General features: G+C 35.5%; 1 protein-coding gene across 1 annotated transcript in view; it reads left to right on the top strand.

Annotated features, from left to right (window-relative positions):
• The window catches only part of LOC145277743 (uncharacterized), a 40,121-nt gene extending 19,578 nt beyond the window's left edge, over positions 1 to 20,543 (top strand). Inside the window, exon 2 of the mRNA XM_080129458.1 lies at positions 18,194 to 20,543. Coding sequence (XP_079985584.1) covers positions 18,582 to 19,976 — 1,395 coding nt within the window. The 5' untranslated portion in view covers positions 18,194 to 18,581 and the 3' untranslated portion in view covers positions 19,977 to 20,543. The remainder of the gene's footprint in view (positions 1 to 18,193) is intronic.
• Positions 20,544 to 20,642: the final 99 nt, after the last annotated feature.

The raw sequence follows: 20,642 nt of genomic DNA, 5'->3' as shown, positions 1-20,642 counted from the left end.
TTTTTAAAGGGTTTTTACAAGTTAAAGTTAAATTTCACAATATACATATTTTTTTAGATGAACTAGCAGTACAGTCCAGCTTTGTACAGGCCCTATGTATTGTTCATGACTTTATGTGTGTGTGTATATATATATATATATATATATATATATATATATATATTAAAAAGTTTAATCCATGTCCAAGTAACCTACATTTAAAATTTCAAGTGTTTAGACCCCAAATTTGCTGAATAGTTTGCTAGAGACTGCAAAGGTTAAATCTTTTGAACTTTGACCCCTTGGTAGCCAAATTTTCAGCCAAAAACCGATTAAAAAGCTTGCCCTATGTCTGAATACCCTTTATGTAAAATTTCAAATGTTTAGATCAAAAATTGGCTGAATAATTTGGTAGAGACCGCAGAGGTCAATTTTTTAAAACTTTGACCCCAATTTCGACCCCTTAATATTTATTGTTTTGGGCTCAAATCAAATTAAAAAGTTTGATCCATGTCCAAGTAACCTACATCTAAAATTTCAAGTGTTTAGACCCAAAATTGACGGAAGAGTTTGGTAGAGTTTTTAAAAGTCAAATCGTTGAATTTTGACCCCTTGACAACCAAATTTCTGTCCGAAAACTGATTTAAAAGATTTTCCCAAATCTCAATACCCCTTATGTCAAATCTCGAGTCTGTAGACTGAAAATTGACAGTTATTTGGTAGGGAAATGTACACACACAGACAGACACTTTCACTTTTATAGATATACTAGCATGGGTGCCCGGCGTTGCCCGAGTGTTTGGAGGTGTGTGTTCAGCAAAAAAATTAAAAAATAATAAAAAAAATAAAGGAGGAAAAGAATGGGAAAAAAACCTGACGTCTTTGCTGTTACAACCACCGCCAAACTGGAAGTGACATAGGTTTAAATTAAGACAAGACAATCAAAAAGAAGGGATGACTTTCGAAAATATCGGTGGAAAAAACGACCCCTCCCTGTAGAAAAGTGCCCATTTGAGGGCGAAGAAATGAATGTTTTTAGCCAATTTTTCAGTATTTGTCGTCTGAAGGTTCGAGCTTTAAAATGATACTGATCTTGTGAAAATTCGTCGCCTCTGTCAAAACTTTTAGGCAGACATGCAAACATACATTTATATATTGGTAGCTCAAATTTTCGACCCAAACCGATTAAAAAACTTGCCCTATCTCTGAATACCCTTTATGTAAAATTTCAAATTTTTAGACCAGAAATTATTTGAGTAATTTGGTAGAGATCGCAGAGGTCAAATTTTTTTAAACTTTGACTCCTATTATGACCCCCCTTAAAATTTATTGTTTGGGGCTCAAATCAAGTTATTAAGTTAGATCCATGTCCAAGGAACCTATATCTAAAATTTCAAGAGCGTAGACCCAAAATTGTCGGAGGAGTTTGGTAGAGTTCTCAAAGGTCAAATCGTTGAACTTTGACCCCTTAACAGCCAAATTTCTGGCCGAAAATGGATTACAAAGATTTTCCCAAATCTCAGTACCCTGTATATCAAATTTCGTGCCTGTAGACTGAAAATTGACAGAGTTATTGCATAGGGAAATGTACACAGACAGACACACACACAGACATTTTCACTTTTATAGATATACTAGCATAGGTGCCCGGCGTTGCCCAGGTATTTGTATGTGTCTGTTGAGCAAAAAAAAAAGAAGTGGTAGTAGGAAGGCAGGCTCGAACCCATACCACGAAGGAGGAAAAGAACGGGGGAAAAAAACCTGTCGTTCTTGTGGTTACGACCACCGCCAAACCTGATTTGAATTATGTTAACATTTAGGCTAGACAATCATAAGGAGAAGATAACTTTAAAAAATATCGGCGATAAAAGCGACCCCCCCCCCCGTAGAAAAGTGCCCAGTTGAAGGTGAAGATATTAATGTTTTTAGCAAATTGTTTTGCTATTTGTCGTATGAAAGGTTGGACTTTAAAACGATACTGATCTTGGTAAAATCCGTTGCCTCTGTCGAAAGTTTTAGGCAGACATGCAAACATACATACATTTATATATTGGTATCTAAAAATTTTCGACCCAAACCAATTAAAAAGCTTGCCCTATCTCTGAATACCCTTTATGTAAAATTTCATATGTTTAGACTAGAAATTGTCTGAGTAATTTGGTATAGACTGCAGAGGTCAATTTTTAAAAAACTTTGACCCATATTATAACCCCTTAAAATTCATTGTTTTGGGCTCAAATCAAGTTATTAAGTTAGATCCATGTCCAAGGAACCTATATCTAAATTTCAAGTGTTAACACCCAAAATTATCGGAAGAGTCTGGTCACATTTTTTTAAAACTTTGACCCAAATTTTAACCCCTTAATATTTATTGTTTTGGGCTCAAATCAAATTAAAAAGCTTGATCCATGTCCGAGTAACCTACATATAAAATTTCAAGTGTTTATACGCAAAATTGGTGGAAGAGTAGAGTTTTCAAAGGTCAAATCGTTGACCTTTGACCCCTTGACAGCCAAATATCTAGCTGAACCGATTAAAAAGATTTTCCCAAGTCTTAAATTCCCTTAAGTCAAATTTCGAATCTGTAGACTGAAAATTGACAGAGTAGTTTGGTATGGAAATGTACACACACACACACAAAGAGACAATTTCACTTTATATGTATATACTAGTCGTTCCGCCCGGCTTTGCTCGGGCTCTATGTACTGTTCATAACTTTATGTGCATATGTATATATTAAAATGTGTGAATATGTATGGTAATGCCTTCTATATATATAAAAGGCAAAATGTGTGTGACCATTTCGTGTATGTCTTCAAAAGGCTTTTCGAGCACACGGTCCCGGGTTCATTACTATCGCTTAAAACTGTGTATATAGGTCCTATATAATAATATCTAGGAATTAGGAAACCGCGTAGCATATAGATTTATTTACGTCGACTTTTACAAAATTATTGCTATTTTGGCTTCTCCGTGTTGATGAGGCTTTTTCGTATAAAAAGTGAAACTAATTCAAAGTTAACAACGAACAACGTTCTCGGCATTGCGCCGGGAAATGTCCAGAAGCAATCAGCTTTGATCAAATCAATGTTGTACATCAGACAATTGTTATTCAATCTGGACAATTGGGAGCTGGTTCCCCTCCCCCCAACATCTGTTGGGGAAAAAAAACAAAAAAAGTCAAACTTGGGTAAACAACTGCGTGACTTCTATTTGACCTTCTTAATTAGGTCAAATGGAAGCAGCAGAGTTAACTTTTATTGCGCACGCCTCTTTTTATAGTTTAATAAGTAAATTCAAATGTAGGTCGCGGTGGCCTAATGGGTAACGTCGCCTGGTTTTTTTTTTCACACATTAATTTCCAACTCAAGGGTACGGGTTCGATTCTCATACTTACCTACCAAAACATTTTTTTTTATTTAACCCCCCCCCCCCCCGGAGTTTTGATTTACCTCAAGACACCCGAGCATCGCCGGGTACCCCCCGCTAGTTCTATATAGAAGGTACCATAGAGAAAAGTTGGTAGAGACCGCAGTCATCAAATTCTTTTTAAACTTTGACCCCGATTTTGACCTCTTAACATTTACTGTTTTGGGCTCAAACAAAGTTATAAAGTTAGATCCATGTCCAAGTAACCTATATCTGAAATTTCAAGTGTTTAAACCCAAAATTGGCAGAGGAGTTTGGTAGAGTTTTCAAATGTCAATTCGTTGAACTTTAACCGCTTGACAGCAAAATTTCTGGTCGAAACCAGATTATAAAGATTTTCCCAAATCTCAACACCCCTTATGTCAAATTTCGAGTCTGTAGACCGAAAATTGACAGTTATTTGGTAGGGAAATGTACACAGACACACCCACACAGACACACCCCTACACACAGACATTTTCACTTTTATATATACATTAGCATTTCAACCCGGCGTTGCCCAGGTGTTTGGACGTACCACAGAGGAGGAAAAGAACGAGGGAAAAAACCTGACGTCTATGCTGTTACGACCACCATCAAGCCGGAAGTGACATTTTTTAAAATTAAGGCTAGACAATCGAAAGCAGAGGATGGCTTTCAAAAATACTGTCGAAAAAAGCGACCCCCACCTGTAGAAAAGTGCCCAGTTTAAGGTGAAGATATTAATGTTTTTAGCCAATTTTTCAATTTTTGTCGTCTGAAAGGTCGAACTTCAAAACGATACTGATCTTGAGAAAATCTGTCGCCTCTGTCGAAAGTGTTGGGCAGACATGCAAATATGTACATACATACATTTATATATTGGTAACAAATATTTTCGACCCAAACCGATGAAAAAGCTTGCTCTATCTCTGAATACCCTTTATGTAAAATTTCAAATGTTTAGACCAGAAATTGTCTGTGTAATTTGGGAGAGATCGCAGAGGTCAATTTTTTTTTTTACTTTGACCCCTATTATGACTCCTTAATACTATTGTTTTGGGCTCAAATCAAGTTATTAAGTTAGATCCATGTCCAAGGAACCTATATCTAAAATTTCAAGTGTTTAGACCCAAAATTGTCGGAGGAGTTTGGTAGAGTTCTCAAAGGTCAAATCGTTGAACTTTGACCCCTTAACAGCCAAATTTCTGGCCGAAAACCGATCACATAGATTTTCCCAAATCTCAGTACCTTGTATATCAAATTTCGAGTCTGTAGACTAAAAATTGACAGAGTTATTGCGTAGGGAAATGTACACACACACACACACACACACACACAAACACTTTTACTTTTATAGATATACTAGCATGGGTGCCCGGCGTTGCCCGGGTCTTTGGAAGTGTATGCTGAGCAAAAAAAACAAAAAACAAATAAAAAAACGGTAAATTTTTTTTAATTTGACCCTTATTATGACCCCTTAACATTTATTGATCTATGTCCAAGGAACCTATATCTAAAATTTCAAGTGTTTAGACCAAAAATTGTCGGAGGAGTTTGGTAGAGTTCTCAAAAGTCAAATGGTTAGACTTTAACCCCTTACTCCCAAATCTCAGTACCCTGTATATCAAATTTCGAGTCTGTGGACTTAAAATTGACAGAGTTATTGCGTATGGAAATGTACACAGACACACACACACACACACACACACACACACACACACACACACACACAGATACTTTCACTTTTATAGACATAAAAATAGATAGATAGATAGATAGATATACTAACAGGCCACCTGGTATTGCTTGGTCATAAAATATGCATTGATATTATATTTTAATTCATACAGAAACCGACACATGTGTATGGTAGTATTATGTTTTTTCTAAACAGTTCACTTCTTGTAAGTAAAAAAAAAATATACTTGAGCCGAGATTGAAACCAAAACCTAAAGACAGAGAGGCAAGTACGATAACTATTAGGCCAGTTTGCCACGCCTTTAAACAGTGTTTTCAAACTTTCTTATTCTTAACATAAGGAATCTGTCATGAGAACGATGCATGCATGCATGCACATTCGTGAAACAGGAAACAGATAAAAATCCGATGACTCTCACATGCCATTTTTCAACTTTGACCCCTTAACAGCCCTTTTTTTTCCAGATGAAAACTGATTAAAAAGTTTCCTACATGTTTTCCTACATCTATATATCAAATTTCAAGTTTGTAGATCAAAAATTTGTTGAGTATATAGGCTGAAAAGTGTCTTCACACACATATCTTCACTTTTATATAAGTGAATCATCTGGACTCTGAGGGTTTTTAGTATGTAACTAAAAATCTGATGTTTGCTTATTTGTCACTGCATGTATATTTTAGATGGCGGGGGAAGGGTGAATAATGTAAAGAAAGTGTAAGTGGCAAAAGAAGAAATCGGACTACTGTTTTCATCTTCAGTGTGATTTTCACAACGTTTTGGTCGATGTAACCTCTGACTTTTTTAATGTGTATTTTGTGAAACTTGGGAATGTTTCTGTCAAACTCGGGAATTTGGACAGAATTTCGAGCAGAACCTGTTATTTACTTCACGAGGGTAACATGTTCTTGTTTCATCAGTCATGACCGGATAGAGGTCCCAAGTAATTCACAATTGTATTTTTCGGTCGCCCACACTGAGGATTGAACCTTCAACCTTCAGGAGAATATCACTTTTTACAATTGATTTTTCGGATCAAGTAAAGGTTAGATTCCCCTGTAGCAGACGACAAAAATAGGTGAACACTTTAAAGGGCACCGGTTGTTCGACCTTGACATTGCCGTTAGTTGTTTGTAAACAGGTCAAATAGCAGACATGTTCGAATGTTCGCGAGCAAGATTTTTCAAAAAATATATTTACTAAACTTTCAAAGATTTAAAAGAAAAAAATATATTTACAAAACATTTTCTTTAATATTAAATGTTTACAAAACTTTTAAGGATTAAAAAAAAACAAAAAAAAAACACTTTTTTTTTTCTATTTACGCAAAACTTTTTAATGTAAGTAATAAAACGACCGTATTTAAACAAAGAAAAATATTTAAATAAATGGGTGTCTTTCTGAGTGCGTTCTTTTTATATATTTACATAACTTTTAATAAAACTATTAATAATAATAGTAATGATAATAATAATAATAATAATAATAATATAAATAAATGGTAAATTTTTACGACATGCCCCAGCATATTATAAACACTCCAACCTCCCTATGTTAAGAATGGCTTTCGGAATAACCCCCTAACCTCAAAAGCCGTTATTTAACATGGGGAGGTTGGGACGTGTTTATTCTGAAAGCCGTTCTTAACATGGGGGGGTTATACTACTCTGGGGCAGGTCGTAAAATAATACTAAATCAATAAATAAACCGAGGTTATAACTGAGAATTTCGGATGATGTCAATTAAAAAATACATAATTTTAAAAAAATTGAAATAAAATTATTATAACCAAACTTTTTATAGCAGAAACAAATATAAAATAACTGACTTGTTCGGATTTTTGCGACCAAGATTACTTTTTATATACAGTGTGTGTGTGTGTGTGTGTGTGTGTGTGTGTGTGTGTGTGTGTGTGTGTGTGTGTGTGTGTGTGTATCTTACTTCGTGCGTTTTGATACAATTCAATATTTATTTAAAGTGCTATGTATGTAGGTGGTCAGTGGAGGAGAAATCCTTCTAGATAGAGGCAATTTTTATGCATAATAAAATCACAAGTATAAACAATCGAGATTTTTAAAAATATATTTTATTCACATATCTTTTATAACTTTTATTTTTATAAAGATGAAGTGTAGTATCACAAGATACAAATCTTTATATAATTTTTATTTTTGTTAAAAAACAAAACAAAAAAAACTTGCTATTTGCTTACTTCTCTATAAAGACAAATTAAGTGCAAGTAAGTTTAGCGTTCGAAAATTTCAGTTTCTAATGTTTTGCAATTAATATAGGTCATTAATTTTATTTTTATCATAATTATCACTATTAGTTTTATTAAAGTAAAGAATAGATACCCCGTAGCAGACGACGCAGCCTGGCGGTGCCAGGCGCACAATTCAACTAACACCGGTGATTCGACCTTGACATTGGCACAAGCACATGGCGTCAGTTGTTTTTAAACACGTCAAATAGCAAACATGCTCGAATATTCACCAGCATTTTTAAAAAATATATTTACAAAACCTTTGAAGATTTAAAAGAAAAAGAATATATTAACAAAACATTTTTTTTAAATAAGTAACGAAACGAACGTATTTAAACAATTTAATATTTATATTTATATTAAGACAATTCAATATTTATTCTTTAAAACATTAACTTCAGCGACAATTAATATATTTTCAAAATAATATTTTTAAATATTACATTTTTACGAATATTCGCGAGCAAGATTAAAAAAAAAGTTCAAATAAAGACTGTTTGAATAAAACTTATAAAAAAGGGTTCATGCTATACGGTTTTGGCCATTTCTTTTTTGTGCGTTTTTGATACAATTCAATATTTATTTACAGTGCGATGTATGTCGGTGGTCAGTGAAGGAGAAATCCTTTTAGGCCGAGGCAATTTTTTATGCATAATAAAATCACAAGTATAAACAATCGAGATAAAAAATATAGTTTTATTCATATCTTTTTTTTTTATAAGTTTTATTCAAACAGTCTTTATTTGAACTTAATGGACTGTTTTTATTATTATTATTATTATTATTATTATTATTATTATTATTATTATTATTTATTAACTGTTTTATTCTTTTTATCAAACAAAAATAGAACTTTTATAATGAAATATATATTATGGACTGTTTTTCAAACATCGAAATTTTAAAATTAAAGTTTTATTTACAACAAAAAAAAAGACGCGGTGTTTTTTCTTTTCGAGATATTTTTTTTCACCATTTATTACTTTGAAATTTTATTCACCAATGAAATGATAAAAAAAACTTTTCGTTAAATATATTTTTAAAAAATTATCATAAAATATCTATAAAGTCTATTTTTATGTCTGTAAAAGTTTGTTGAAAGTTCAAATAAAGTTTATAATTTAATTGAAAAAAAAAAACACCGTCTTTTTTTTTTTTAAATCTTGCTCGCGAATATTCGTAAAAATGTAATATTTAAAAATATTATTTTGAAAATATATTAATTGTCGCTGAAGTTAATGTTTTAAAGAATAAATATTGAATTGTCTTAAAAACGCACACAGAACCCCCCAAAACACGGCACATAAAAATCAATCTTGGTCGCAAAAATCCGAAACAGAAAGAGACACCCGTTTATTTAAATATCTTTTATTTAAATACGTTCGTTTTGTTCCTTATTTTAAAAAAATGTTTTGTAAATATATACTTTTTCTTTTAAATCTTCAAAGGTTTTGTAAATATATTTTTTAAAAAATGCCGGTGAATATTCGAGCATGTTTGCTATTTGACGCATTTAAAAACAACTGACGCCATGTGCTTGTGCCAATGTCAAGGTCGAATCACCGGTGTTAGTTGAATTGTGCGCCTGGCACCGCCAGGCTGCGTCGTCTGCTACGGGGTATCTATTCTTTACTTCATCCAAGTTCTGTAAATATATTTAAAAAACGCACTCAGAAAGACACCTATTTATTTGAATATATTTGGTTACATTTACGTTCGTTTTGTTACACAAAAAGTTTTGTGTAAATAGAACAAAGTTTTTTAACCCTTAAAACTTTTGTAAATATTTAATATTAAAGAAAATGTCTTGTAAATATAACTTTTTTCTTTTAAATCTTTAAAAGTTTTGTAAATATATTTAAAAAAAATCTTGCTCGCGAACATTTGAATATGTCTGCTATTTGACCTGTTTACAAGTTTACAAACAACTAACAGCAATGTCAAGGTCGAAGAACCGGTGCCCCTTGAATTGTTCGCCTATTTTTGTCATCTGCTACGGGGTATCTAATCTTTACTTGATCCGATTTTTCCAAGTAAGCTAACCACTGCATCACAGGTCCTTACAGAAAAATCAATTGTAAATAGTGATTTTTGTCCCAAGGGTGCTCTATCCTTGTCACAAACTATTTGACTAAGATGGGCATCGACAGTTCCTCACCTAAGATAAAAATAAAATGTAATGTCCTCAGACGTACGTCTCCATCATACAGTATATTGATACTCTAAGGCTGACTGGGATAGCTTCCGTACATTTATATCAGATCTACCTCTGCCTTCCATGTTTAAAAAGGATGCGCCCTCTATAGTTTCACACCTGACAAAATGGTTAATTATAGATATAGACCATTTTATACTCTCGGAAAAATTCCAGCACAAACCTAAACGCCAGCCGTGGTTCTCTCCAGAATGTGCTGCTGCCATTGCACACAGAAATCATTTTTTCCGTTGCTTCCAACGTAACAGATGTTACGTAAAGCCACTTTCAGGACTGCCAGCAACCACTGTAAAAGAAGAATGCGAAAGATATGCTCAGTCCGTTAAATCCAAAGTGGCTGAGTAGCCGCTTGGTTCCCACCAATTTTGGCAAATAGCAAACAGAGTCCTGAACAGAAGCGTGTGCTCTATCCCAACTATCATCAATGGACCTGAGGTAATCTCGTCAGCATCAAACAAAACCAAACTCTTTGCCAAGAACTTTGCAGCTAATTCTACTCTATGCGGCAAAGGCTGCAAACCCCCAGTATTTCCTCCTCTTGGGATAGAGGACCGGCCTCTCTTCAAGACTGTCATTCGCCAAAACTGGTAGGAACCAAGCCGCTGCTCAGCTACTTGATGTACTGAGCATACAAATCTCTTGCATTCTTTGTTACTTTTTTGCAGTGGTTGCTGGCAGTCCAAAGAGTAGCTTTAGTTTCATAACACCTATTCCATTGATAGTAATGGAAATAGTGGTTTCTGTACGCAATGGCAGTAGCACATTCTGGAGTCAACTTGTGGGCGTTTGCTGGAATTTCCTGGAGGGTATGAAGCGGCCTATATCATCAATTAACCATTCCATTAGGTCTGATACTATAGAAGGCACGTTTTTTTAAACATGGAATGCAGAGATATATCTGATATAAATGTTCGAAAGTTATCCTAGTCAGCCAAAGAGTATCAACATACTGTACGATGAAGAGATACATCTGAGGACTTATTACATTTTATTTTTATCTTAACCGAAACAACTGAGTAATAAGAAGATTCCAGTGGGGACAGAACGGAAGATGAGTACAGTTCTGGGCAAGTTTTAAGAAAAAGGTCTAGAAGGCTTGCATACTGTGTCAGTGTCGGACATATAGGTGGGTTTGTGAACAATTTGTGTTAGTTCATAAGCAATAGAGAAATCATGACAGTACCTCCCTCATCATCCGTCTTGTTTGAGTGGGCTAGCCATTCAACATTGTGAATATTGAACTCGCCACAGATGTGAATGTTAGCCAAAGGATGCGCAGACAGAATGTGGTCAATTTTCTCAGAGATACTCTCAATGATAGTAATTTCATGGTTATCTATAAAAGCAATAGAGGACAAATATGAACACTGTACTGTGAGCAAGTGCTACATGGAAGCACTTATACAGCAATTTAGGATCTTCTCTGGAGATGTCACTACAATATAGAAAGCCATCTCTAATGTAAGCACATATTCTATGCCCATGACGATCTTGGGAAGGATCAAATTTTGATGTCAAGTTTGAGTATCTTTTAATCGCGAACTCATCTGGGGGAACAGTCAGTCCAATGCCAGTTTCGCACAGAAACAATAGGTCAGGTTTGGTCTCCTGCAATTGGATTTCAACCACTGTAAGGTTGGAACATATGCCCCTGATGTTGGAGAAGGAGATCTTGTAGTGCGGATTTACATTGGGAGTTAGAGTTCTGGGTTTAATCTTGTTTTGTCTTCTGAATTTTTTCATTCTGTAGTATGGAGATATGTGGAAGAGGTCAACAGTGTTGTTATAGCAGAGCAGAAAAGGTTAAAAAAAAAAAAAAAAAAAAAAAAAAAAAGTAGGAAGATTTTGCAGGCCATGTAGAGGAAAAACTGTAGGATTTACCCACTAATATGGCATTGAGAAGCTACTGCATGGTCCAGAATCCATTCTCCAAATGGTAATGCAGCAGTCTGATAGGACAGCCTTCTTGGGGGTTAATTCAAAAGGTTGACTATCAGGTGGATAACATAAGCCTAGGTAAAACGTTTACCTCCAGCAGCATTAATAGTGATATGGCCACAAAGATAGAAATAGAAAGAGAAAAATTAGGATATCTCAACTGACTGCTCATGAAAGACTACCGGCCTAGTATACAGCTTTTTCACCTCCCTTTCTCAGAAATATCATTCACTGCGAATAGGACCAGAATAAAAGGAGCAAGAGTTGCGGGACTACCAAAATCTCGTCCACAACATGTTTCCTACTCTTCTTTAAAAAAAAAAAAAAAACAAGAAAAAACAAAACTAAATATTTTTCCAAAATGAAAATCTATTGCATTTCAAGTTTTGTAGTTCAAATAATTACCTGACCAGAAATAAGTTAGTTTGTAAGTCAATCAATTTGTGAACCGGTAAGGGTCTGCAGGAAAGACAAGTCTGTATTTAGTGGGGAAAAAATTATTGAAAAGAAAAATGAATACAGCAAATAAAGAGAGTGGTTATACGTCAGTTTGACTGCCAAGTGTGTATAACGTGTGCATAACACCGACATGCATAATCGGCCAGTCTTTATAGTAAGAGGAAGAATTTGCTACTGTGGGCACCACAATACAATTTCTAAAAGCAATCGAACACATGCTAGCATATAAAATTTATGTTAAACTAATGATTGTATAGCCTTCTGGATCTGACTTATTTCCAATTCTTTCCTTCCCATTTCTTCTGCATTCCACACTATTTCTTCTGGTGGCATTGTGTCTATAGAAATACTATATATACCAAAATTCCTTATGTTTTTAGAATCGATTTTGCTGCATATTCTGAAGATTTTCCAAAAGCTTGCATTATCTCTCAGTTATAATATCCGATTCTGATCATTCATCATTTAACAAAGAACTTATATGCAGGATGATCTCTAACTATGCAATATATCAGAACTGCTTTTTTCTTATTAAATTTGTTACATTTCATTCATGAAAAAAAGGAAAACTTGAATTCACAGAGCCATGAAAAATATACTATTTGCCCCTTTTTTTCTTCTTTTTTTATAAAAATCGCTCCAGCCAAGGCATCATGTAAGAAAAAAAAAAAATAATAATATTGAAATGTCAAAAACTAGCCAACAATAAGTGTGACATGGATAGATTCTGACCCAGAAAACAGCAGTTCTTCCTGCTTTGTCAGAAACATTGCTCATGGAATGTAAAAACTAAAGGATAAAATAAGAGACGTGTGTTACAAAGCTTCTGAAAGTAAACTTAAGATCTATTTTCTGCTCTCCTTAGTTCTTTGAGACTAAATAGTTACTGTAACCATGGTTAAGTTCATTTAGGTTTTGCACTTGTGTAACCAGACGTGCGCCCCCTCGACAGATCACCAACTCCCAACATTATGCATTGTGGATTTTTCGTTCATGGCCGGATCGTCATTTTCTCGCTGGCGACTGTTGGGGGGGGGGGGGGACGCACGCATGGTTTCACAAAAGTACAAATATGAACAAAGAAAGGAAAAATACAAACGCCAATGTTCACATATAAATTGACTGTTGGACTTGTGAGTGTGTGTGTGTCTTCTCCCTGTTCTATCGATGTTACATTTGTCTATCTCTGTTTCACAGTCAACTCTGAATGTCCAACTGTAGTCGTTATCAACTCCCATCGCCATCAAGGGCATCTAGTTGTCAACTCTAAAATGTCCAACTTCCATCCGCCGCGACGGGCATCTAGATGTCAACTGACTGTTACCTCTCTCTTGGTATCTCAGGTCGCCCACCCCACTCCAGCTACCGGAAGCTGCCCTTCTGTTTTATCAGTAGGTTTCTATTGTTATTGTTTGCTACTTCCTATCTATTGTTGATTGTAGGATATTTCCGATTTCTTTGTTTATTCTATTTCCTCTTCCTTTGTCTATCCCCCCCCCTCTCAACACTTAGTGGCTCAAATCCACCTCAGGACCACTTTATAGTATCACACACCTCCCATGCCTAACTTGTCATTTATTACATAAATTACGAAAACACAAAATCATATCAACATAAATTACATAAAATTCATACATATTACATGAATAATGAAACACCAGAGACATATCCTTCACTTAAAAAAAAAAAGAACCCCCCCCCGAAATTCGGCGTATCATTTCCAACACAGGACCACAGGTGTGCACCCAACTCTGGTATTCCTGGGGTATTTGAATACCCTTAAAAAACAACTCTTCAAAGCAATTCCTTTTTTGACTGGCTCCAGACAACTGGTACAGCTTTTCATACCCAAGAGGGAAAATCAACCTTGTCCCTCAATCGAGGTAGAAAAAAAAAACAAGAGGAATTTTAACCACCTCCAAAATAATAGGCATTCCGCCATTTCGCCCCAACCTCCCAAAAATCACCAGGAGGAATTTTAACCACCTCCACAATATTTCGCCCCCCCCCCCAAAAAAAAATAACCAAGAGGAATTTTAACCACCTCCAAAATATTTCGCCCCATCCACCCAAAAATAAACAAGAGGAATTTTAACCACCTCAACCATAACAGGCATCCGCCATTTCGCCCCACCCTCCCAAAAATAAACAGGAGGAATTTTAACCACCTCCAAAATATTTCGCCCCACCCCCTAAAAAATCAAAAAAAATCATGAGGCATTTTAATCACCTCAACAATAACAGGCATAGTGCCACTCTCCTCTCCCCCCCCCCCCCAAAAAAAAAAAATCATGAAGATTTTTTTTGTTGTCACCTCTCACCGGGGAAAACCTTGTGCACACCCCCTGAACCTGTCTGGTCTCTGGCCATTTTTTTTTCAATAAGAAGGACAATCTTATACATTTTACTCAAATAATCACTTGCAACATTATTAAAAAAACAAGTAACATTTTAACAAAACGAAATTGTTTCTCTACTGTTTCTGTTTTCGACAACACTAAAACAATATAATTCAACACAATAAAACCCACAACCTGAAAAAAAATAGCATTTAACAATTATAAGTCTCTTTTTTTTCTTTCAAATTTTTCTCATTTCTTGTACTAATCAATTAAGAAGTCCCTGCGCAATTTTACAAGCAAGAAACATATGTAATCTTCATCGTTAGAAATACATAAACATTCACGCAAGCAGTTTTCTTTTTTTTTTTTTACACATGACCAAAATGTTTTTCTTTAAAATCAAGATGAGTCTTTTTTTTTCTATTCTTTTTAACAACAATTAAAATATAAAGTCCGAATGCAAGTGTACAGAAAAATTTGTTTAAACAGTCTCCATCTTTTTCTATAGACGACAATTTTAATAAAAAGAAATTTTCTTTGTGACTGTCTATTTTTTATTTTCTTTTCCTTATTTTTTTTAAAGTGAAGGGCCTTCTCTCTTCCCCTCTGCACAGATCATCGGTCTGCGTCTCTTAATTCTACCCCTCTCCATAAATCGTGAACATTGGTAAAAAATATTAAAATTCTTGGCTGACCTCATTGCAATCACTCATCGCATCAACTTTGATCTTCGTCAGTAACTCACTCTGCAAACATTAAACTTTCATTTATCCATGTTCTCGACGTATGTTAAATACATCCACTCTAAATACAATTTCTCAATGGTTCTTCATCTGCCGCCGGACCATAGAACCAACGTACTCCACGTGCCAGTGTGTCATATCCCTAACTATCTGAATTTCTGGATGCTTCTTTTCCTGCATCCCACAAAAACTCATGCTCCGTTTTCTGCCAACAACCTGGCCAAGTCGAATCACCATGACTTAATTTTTTTTTTTTTAACTATCACCTCAGCCCCCATCACCTAGCACGCGACGTAAGACAAATCCCCGTTTCCACAACAGATGAAGTTCTCATGAAATTCCTTAATATCGACGCACATCTCTCATAAAATGTGTTATGCTGCTAGAAGTCCTTGTAAACCATGAGTGAAAAGATGGGAGAACGCCGCATTGCCACAAATATAGAAGACCTCTATATGGACAAGAATTGAAATGTTTAGCACTTCCTATCCTAGGCTTACATTTCCACAAAGTAACAAAATGATGCACCCCCATGTTTTCCGATGCCACTTTAACACCGAGTGAACACAATCCGTGCATCAGGAGTTGATGCATGTGGCCACATCTCATGTTGCTAGTCAACACATGGGGAGAAAAAACTTCACAATATGTAACTTGCTCCCCTCACTTTTGAACTTCTTCAATACAAATCACTATCTTATATCAAACTTTCCCGAAATAATTATCATCTCTGAGGCTCCCCTCCCTCATGGGAGATCTCCACACTAGCATGTTGCACCCCATCCCTACTCTCATCTCCACCTGGAGCGATCTTCCAAGAAAGAGAAAAAAATCAATCCTAACAACAAAAGAAAAAAAAATGATCCACGAAAGAGAAAAAAAACATGTATACAAAAAGAACGACATTGCTTGTGTCTTTCTTTAAAAAAAAAAAACACACACACACAGCACATTTTTCCCTATCTTTTTAAGCATTAATGTAAAAAAAAAAATATATAAAAAAACTGCGACGAATCTCAATATATCAAGTTTTTGTTCACACAGATGTGCGTGACCACGCTCTTGCTCCTCATATTTCTTTATCGATTACCCCCTCTCTCCCATTGAACTAAGCTTCTCCATCCAACATTTTTCATTGTAGTCGCCAATCTCCTGACACCCCTATCTCTTTTCTTCTATCTCGGTTGACTTCCCTCACTCCGTCACTCCCTTTTTTTTCATTGTCCGGCCGCTCCTACCTGATTTCCACACTGTCTTCTTCAAAGTCACCGCCGCTAGGATGCCCCTTTCTCTTTCTCTCTCTCCCAATGAATCACACATGGAAAAGCCTGTATTCGCACATTTCAACGAGGCAAGAAAATATGTTTGTTTAGTTGATTTTTTTTTTCAAAATGGATACGGCCGCTTCAATTTTTTTTCTGCGTGGCCCTTTACGTTGTGAAATCGCCTGAAGGTCGACAGATCGCCAACTCCCAATGTCGTTTATCGTGGATTTTTCATTCAACTATTCTTCTCATAGCCAGATTGTCATTTTCCTGTTGGCGACTGTCGGTGGGGACACACGCGTGGTTTCACAAAAGTACAAATATGAACAAAGAAAGGAAAAACACAAACGCCAATGTTCACATATAAATTGACTGTTGGACTTGTGAGTGTGTGTGTTTGTGTGTGTCTTCTCCCTGTTCTATCAATGTTACATTTGTCTATCTCTGTTTCACAGTCAACTCTAAATGTCCAACTGTAGTCGTTATCAACTCCCATCGCCATCAAGGGCATCTAGTTGTCAACTCTAAAATGTCCAACTTCCATCCGCCGCGACGGGCATTTAAATGTCAACTGACTGTTTCCTCTCTCTTGGTATCTCAGGTCGCCCACCCCACCCTGGCTACTGGAAGCTGCCCTTCCCTGTTTTATCAATAGGTTTCTATTGTTATTGTTTGCTACTTCCTATCTATTGTTGATTGTAGGATATTTCCGATTTCTTTGTTTATTCTAAGCTATTTCCTCTTCCTTTGTCTATTCCCCCCCCTCTCAGTGGCTCAAATCCACCTCAGGACCACTTTATAGTATCACACTTGTACTCTTTAATGTCATCTAACTTTACATTTTATTGTTACTTTCAAATTGTAAATGGCTTTGACCATTTCAGACGTCTTCTATAAATCAAAATTGGAAAATTTGGATCAGTGTGGTTCTTCGACTATAGAAACATCTGAATTTATTCTTTACAAAAAAAAAAGTTAAATGTATTCCAAATGAAATGTCAAATATAAATCATTTAAAAGTCAAGTTTCCTACCCTACTCAATGCCTTACCATTGCAGTGACTCAGCTATTATGACTTTTCTAAGGGTTACTAAGGGATTGTAACAGAGAAATGCATAAAGTGAGCACAAAGCATAAAAAAAAACTTGTCAAAGATTTGAATAATAGCAACTAAGTTCAAAGTTGAGCCAGGCTTTACTGATGACATCTTGATGCAAAAAGACTTGCTCTACACAATTAAAGCTTAAAAACTTCTGTGTATATAATGGGCAATAAGGCTGGGAAAGGAATCAACAACTTAGTAATACATCACCTGATGAAGTCTGTAAGATGCATCTAGCATAAATAAACAGAGCAGTAACAACTGGAATTAGCAATGATCTCTGAATGTGAGGAGCAATAGAGGGATTTCTTCGAACATGGTCAAATGTTAATGTATTAGAAGTTATGTGAATTATTAACCAATAAAACCATACTCTACAAAAGGTCAATTCTAATCCGAACTGAAGAAAATATAAACCATTGTTGCTCTGGTTCATGTACTTTCTGGTTATATTTAATAAAATTTGTCTATCTAATGATAAATATTAATGGCATAAATATTATATAATCATAAATATTAATGGCATACACAAAGCTTAATATAGCTTTGTGTCTGTAATGGCCAAATTAAGTTTTCTTTTTTAAATCAAAACACTAGTCAAAATTTCCTTGCGTTGGAGTCAGAGTTTTTAAACTTACAGCTCTGCAGTTGAATATTTTGGCTACCAGCTCCATTGCCTAGTTTACATCACAAAAAAACTGACATTTTAACAATATGTATCATTGTGTAGACTTTTACATCAACTGTATTTTTGTTACACTACATATACATACCTTGATATATTTTTTTCTTAAATTTCAGGTTGAAATATGATACACAATTGGAAACGGAAATTTCTTTGACATGCAGATATGGTAGCTGCTTTTAAATTTGGGATTTATGTGCTCTGGTGTTGAAGTGGCAAATTATTCCTGATTACAAGATACCTGGAACCATTTTTTTTAACAAAGATGTCCAAGAAATAACATTCAATACTCACATTAAAAATGAATGAAGAAATTATGAATTATTGGAAGAATTTTATTTGAATTAAAAAAAAAACATAAAATCAGTTCAAATTTATATTTGAGAAATAATTTGGATAAAATTTTAAAACTTTGTTGTAACCTCTTTCGAAAAAAAAAAAATTTTGGATTTAAAATTGAAAAACTATTTAAAAAATGAATATATATAAAAACATTAATTGACTATGGGTGCCAGTCAAGTTGAAGAGACGAGTGTCCAGGCGCAGAAACTGTACACATGTGAGCACTGCCAAGTGACATTTCTGCGACCGGTGCATCTGGAACGACATATGCGGAATGTTCACTCCCAAGAACAAGAATCAGAATGCAAAGTTTGCCACAAACTCTTCCAGAACAAATACTATCTGTCCATCCACATACTGAAACATGCCATGGACAAGGAACTGGAATGCCCTCTTTGCAAGAAGCGGTTCCCAGACGTAGACACACTTAACAAACACAAAGATTCTCACCTGGGCATCACCATGAAGAAAGCAGTCAATACTAATAACAGACCATTTATGCAGAGTATAAACCACCAATTAAATGGTCAACCTGATGCTGAGAATGTAGTTCATCCATCTGTTTCTTCTACTGCAGAGTCTAAATTAATGACAAGCGCTTACAGTGGGGATGACCAAAGAAATACTTTTAACTGCACAGATTTAAATTCCTTAAATTTGAAAGTCAAAAATTATCATAGGGAACAGTCTGCAGTCCAGAATTTGATGTGGATACCACTGATCACAAACAGTACAGTTAGTTACGATCTGCATCTTGGAAACATTAATTCTTTACATCAGAATGCTGCAAATTCCATTAGATTACCCCAAAAGCGCCTGAGTAACGAAAGCAACGATGTCATAGTACTTGGCATCAGCTCACTAAAGAGACCTTTCAGAGGTCAGGGTCTTTCTAGCACCAACATTTCCAGAAACCAAGGGTCGACCTCTGGTTCTGCACTCGTCTTGACTGCCAACAAAACTGCAGTTTCAGGCCTCTCACAACCATCGTCTCACAACATCTTCTTACAAAACCAGTTCCGAAATCAGAATTCCATGGCTACCAGTCAACGTAATGCTACCAACACTATGACCAACAGGAATGTGATGAACAGGATATATTTAATGTCTGAAGGTGTCAGCAGTCAAAGTACTGTGGGATACAACCTCCCGGCACGTATCAGTTGCAACAATCGTAAGCAGTTAGCTAACCACCTCACTCCAAATAATAGATTTGCTGGCAACAGTATTTATTCTAACATTAGTCAGAAAAGAAATCAACTTTTGGCAAACAATAACCAGATGAACCAAAAAAGCATCGTCGACTGTGATCTGACACGCAGCAATCATGTTACCATCAACCGACAACCAAATTTACCAGATAGGAATACCAGCCAGCAAATCCCAAATGTCACAAAGGAAGTGGATAGCACCGGAAACTGTGACCTCATTATTTCAAACGTTTGTTCACTGGACAAGAGTCAATGGCCGACTACTAACAACAATGTTTCTCATTCTTCAGCATTAACAAACTATGGCCTTTCCACACATCCTTTTAGTACAGTCAATTTAGACTGACCATGGCTAACATTAAATGTTCTCAAGAGTGACCAGTGCTTACAGACTGGTCAAATATTGGCTCCCAGCATTTCAACAATCCGGCGAACAGCAAACACAGTGAATTGCGATCTCTCCATAGTTAACCAGTCATTGATAAAAAGAAATAATCCCTACTTGAATAATGGTAACCGTTTTGATTGCCTGAACCTGAATGTGATGTCGAGCAAGAACTCTGAGATGGTACAAAACAGTCAACTGTGATTTGACAACCAACAACCTCAACAACTTGAACCATCGCAACACTATATGCTATCGAGCACAAAATCAACAATTCCCAGACAGAACAACCAACAATCAGAGTGTCTGCCTAATTCTAACTTCAATGTTCACCTAAGTAATTTAAACCTACGAGCCGTTAACAATATTGTGGCAGGACAATCATTGCAATAGCAATTTTACCCAGTACAAATTTACGCAAACACTCACCACTCAGCAGTTCTCAGAATAATGCAGCTACTTTAGATAACCACACTATTGTATGGGAAAGCCATTCTATGCATTAAAATAAAAATCCATACAAAATTACATGTAAATGGAATGGTAGGATTAAAAAAAAACGCAACACCATTATTCAGTCATATAAAAGCAACTTATTGGTTTTAGAGGAGGCTAGAATACCCATCC

This window comes from Euprymna scolopes, chromosome 6 (assembly GCF_053919585.1).
Source record: "Euprymna scolopes isolate OS-2025 chromosome 6, ASM5391958v1, whole genome shotgun sequence".
In the NCBI taxonomy this organism is placed as follows: domain Eukaryota; kingdom Metazoa; phylum Mollusca; class Cephalopoda; order Sepiida; family Sepiolidae; genus Euprymna; species Euprymna scolopes.
Note: the sequence above shows the minus strand (reverse complement) of the source record. Positions and strands in the feature narration are given on the sequence as shown.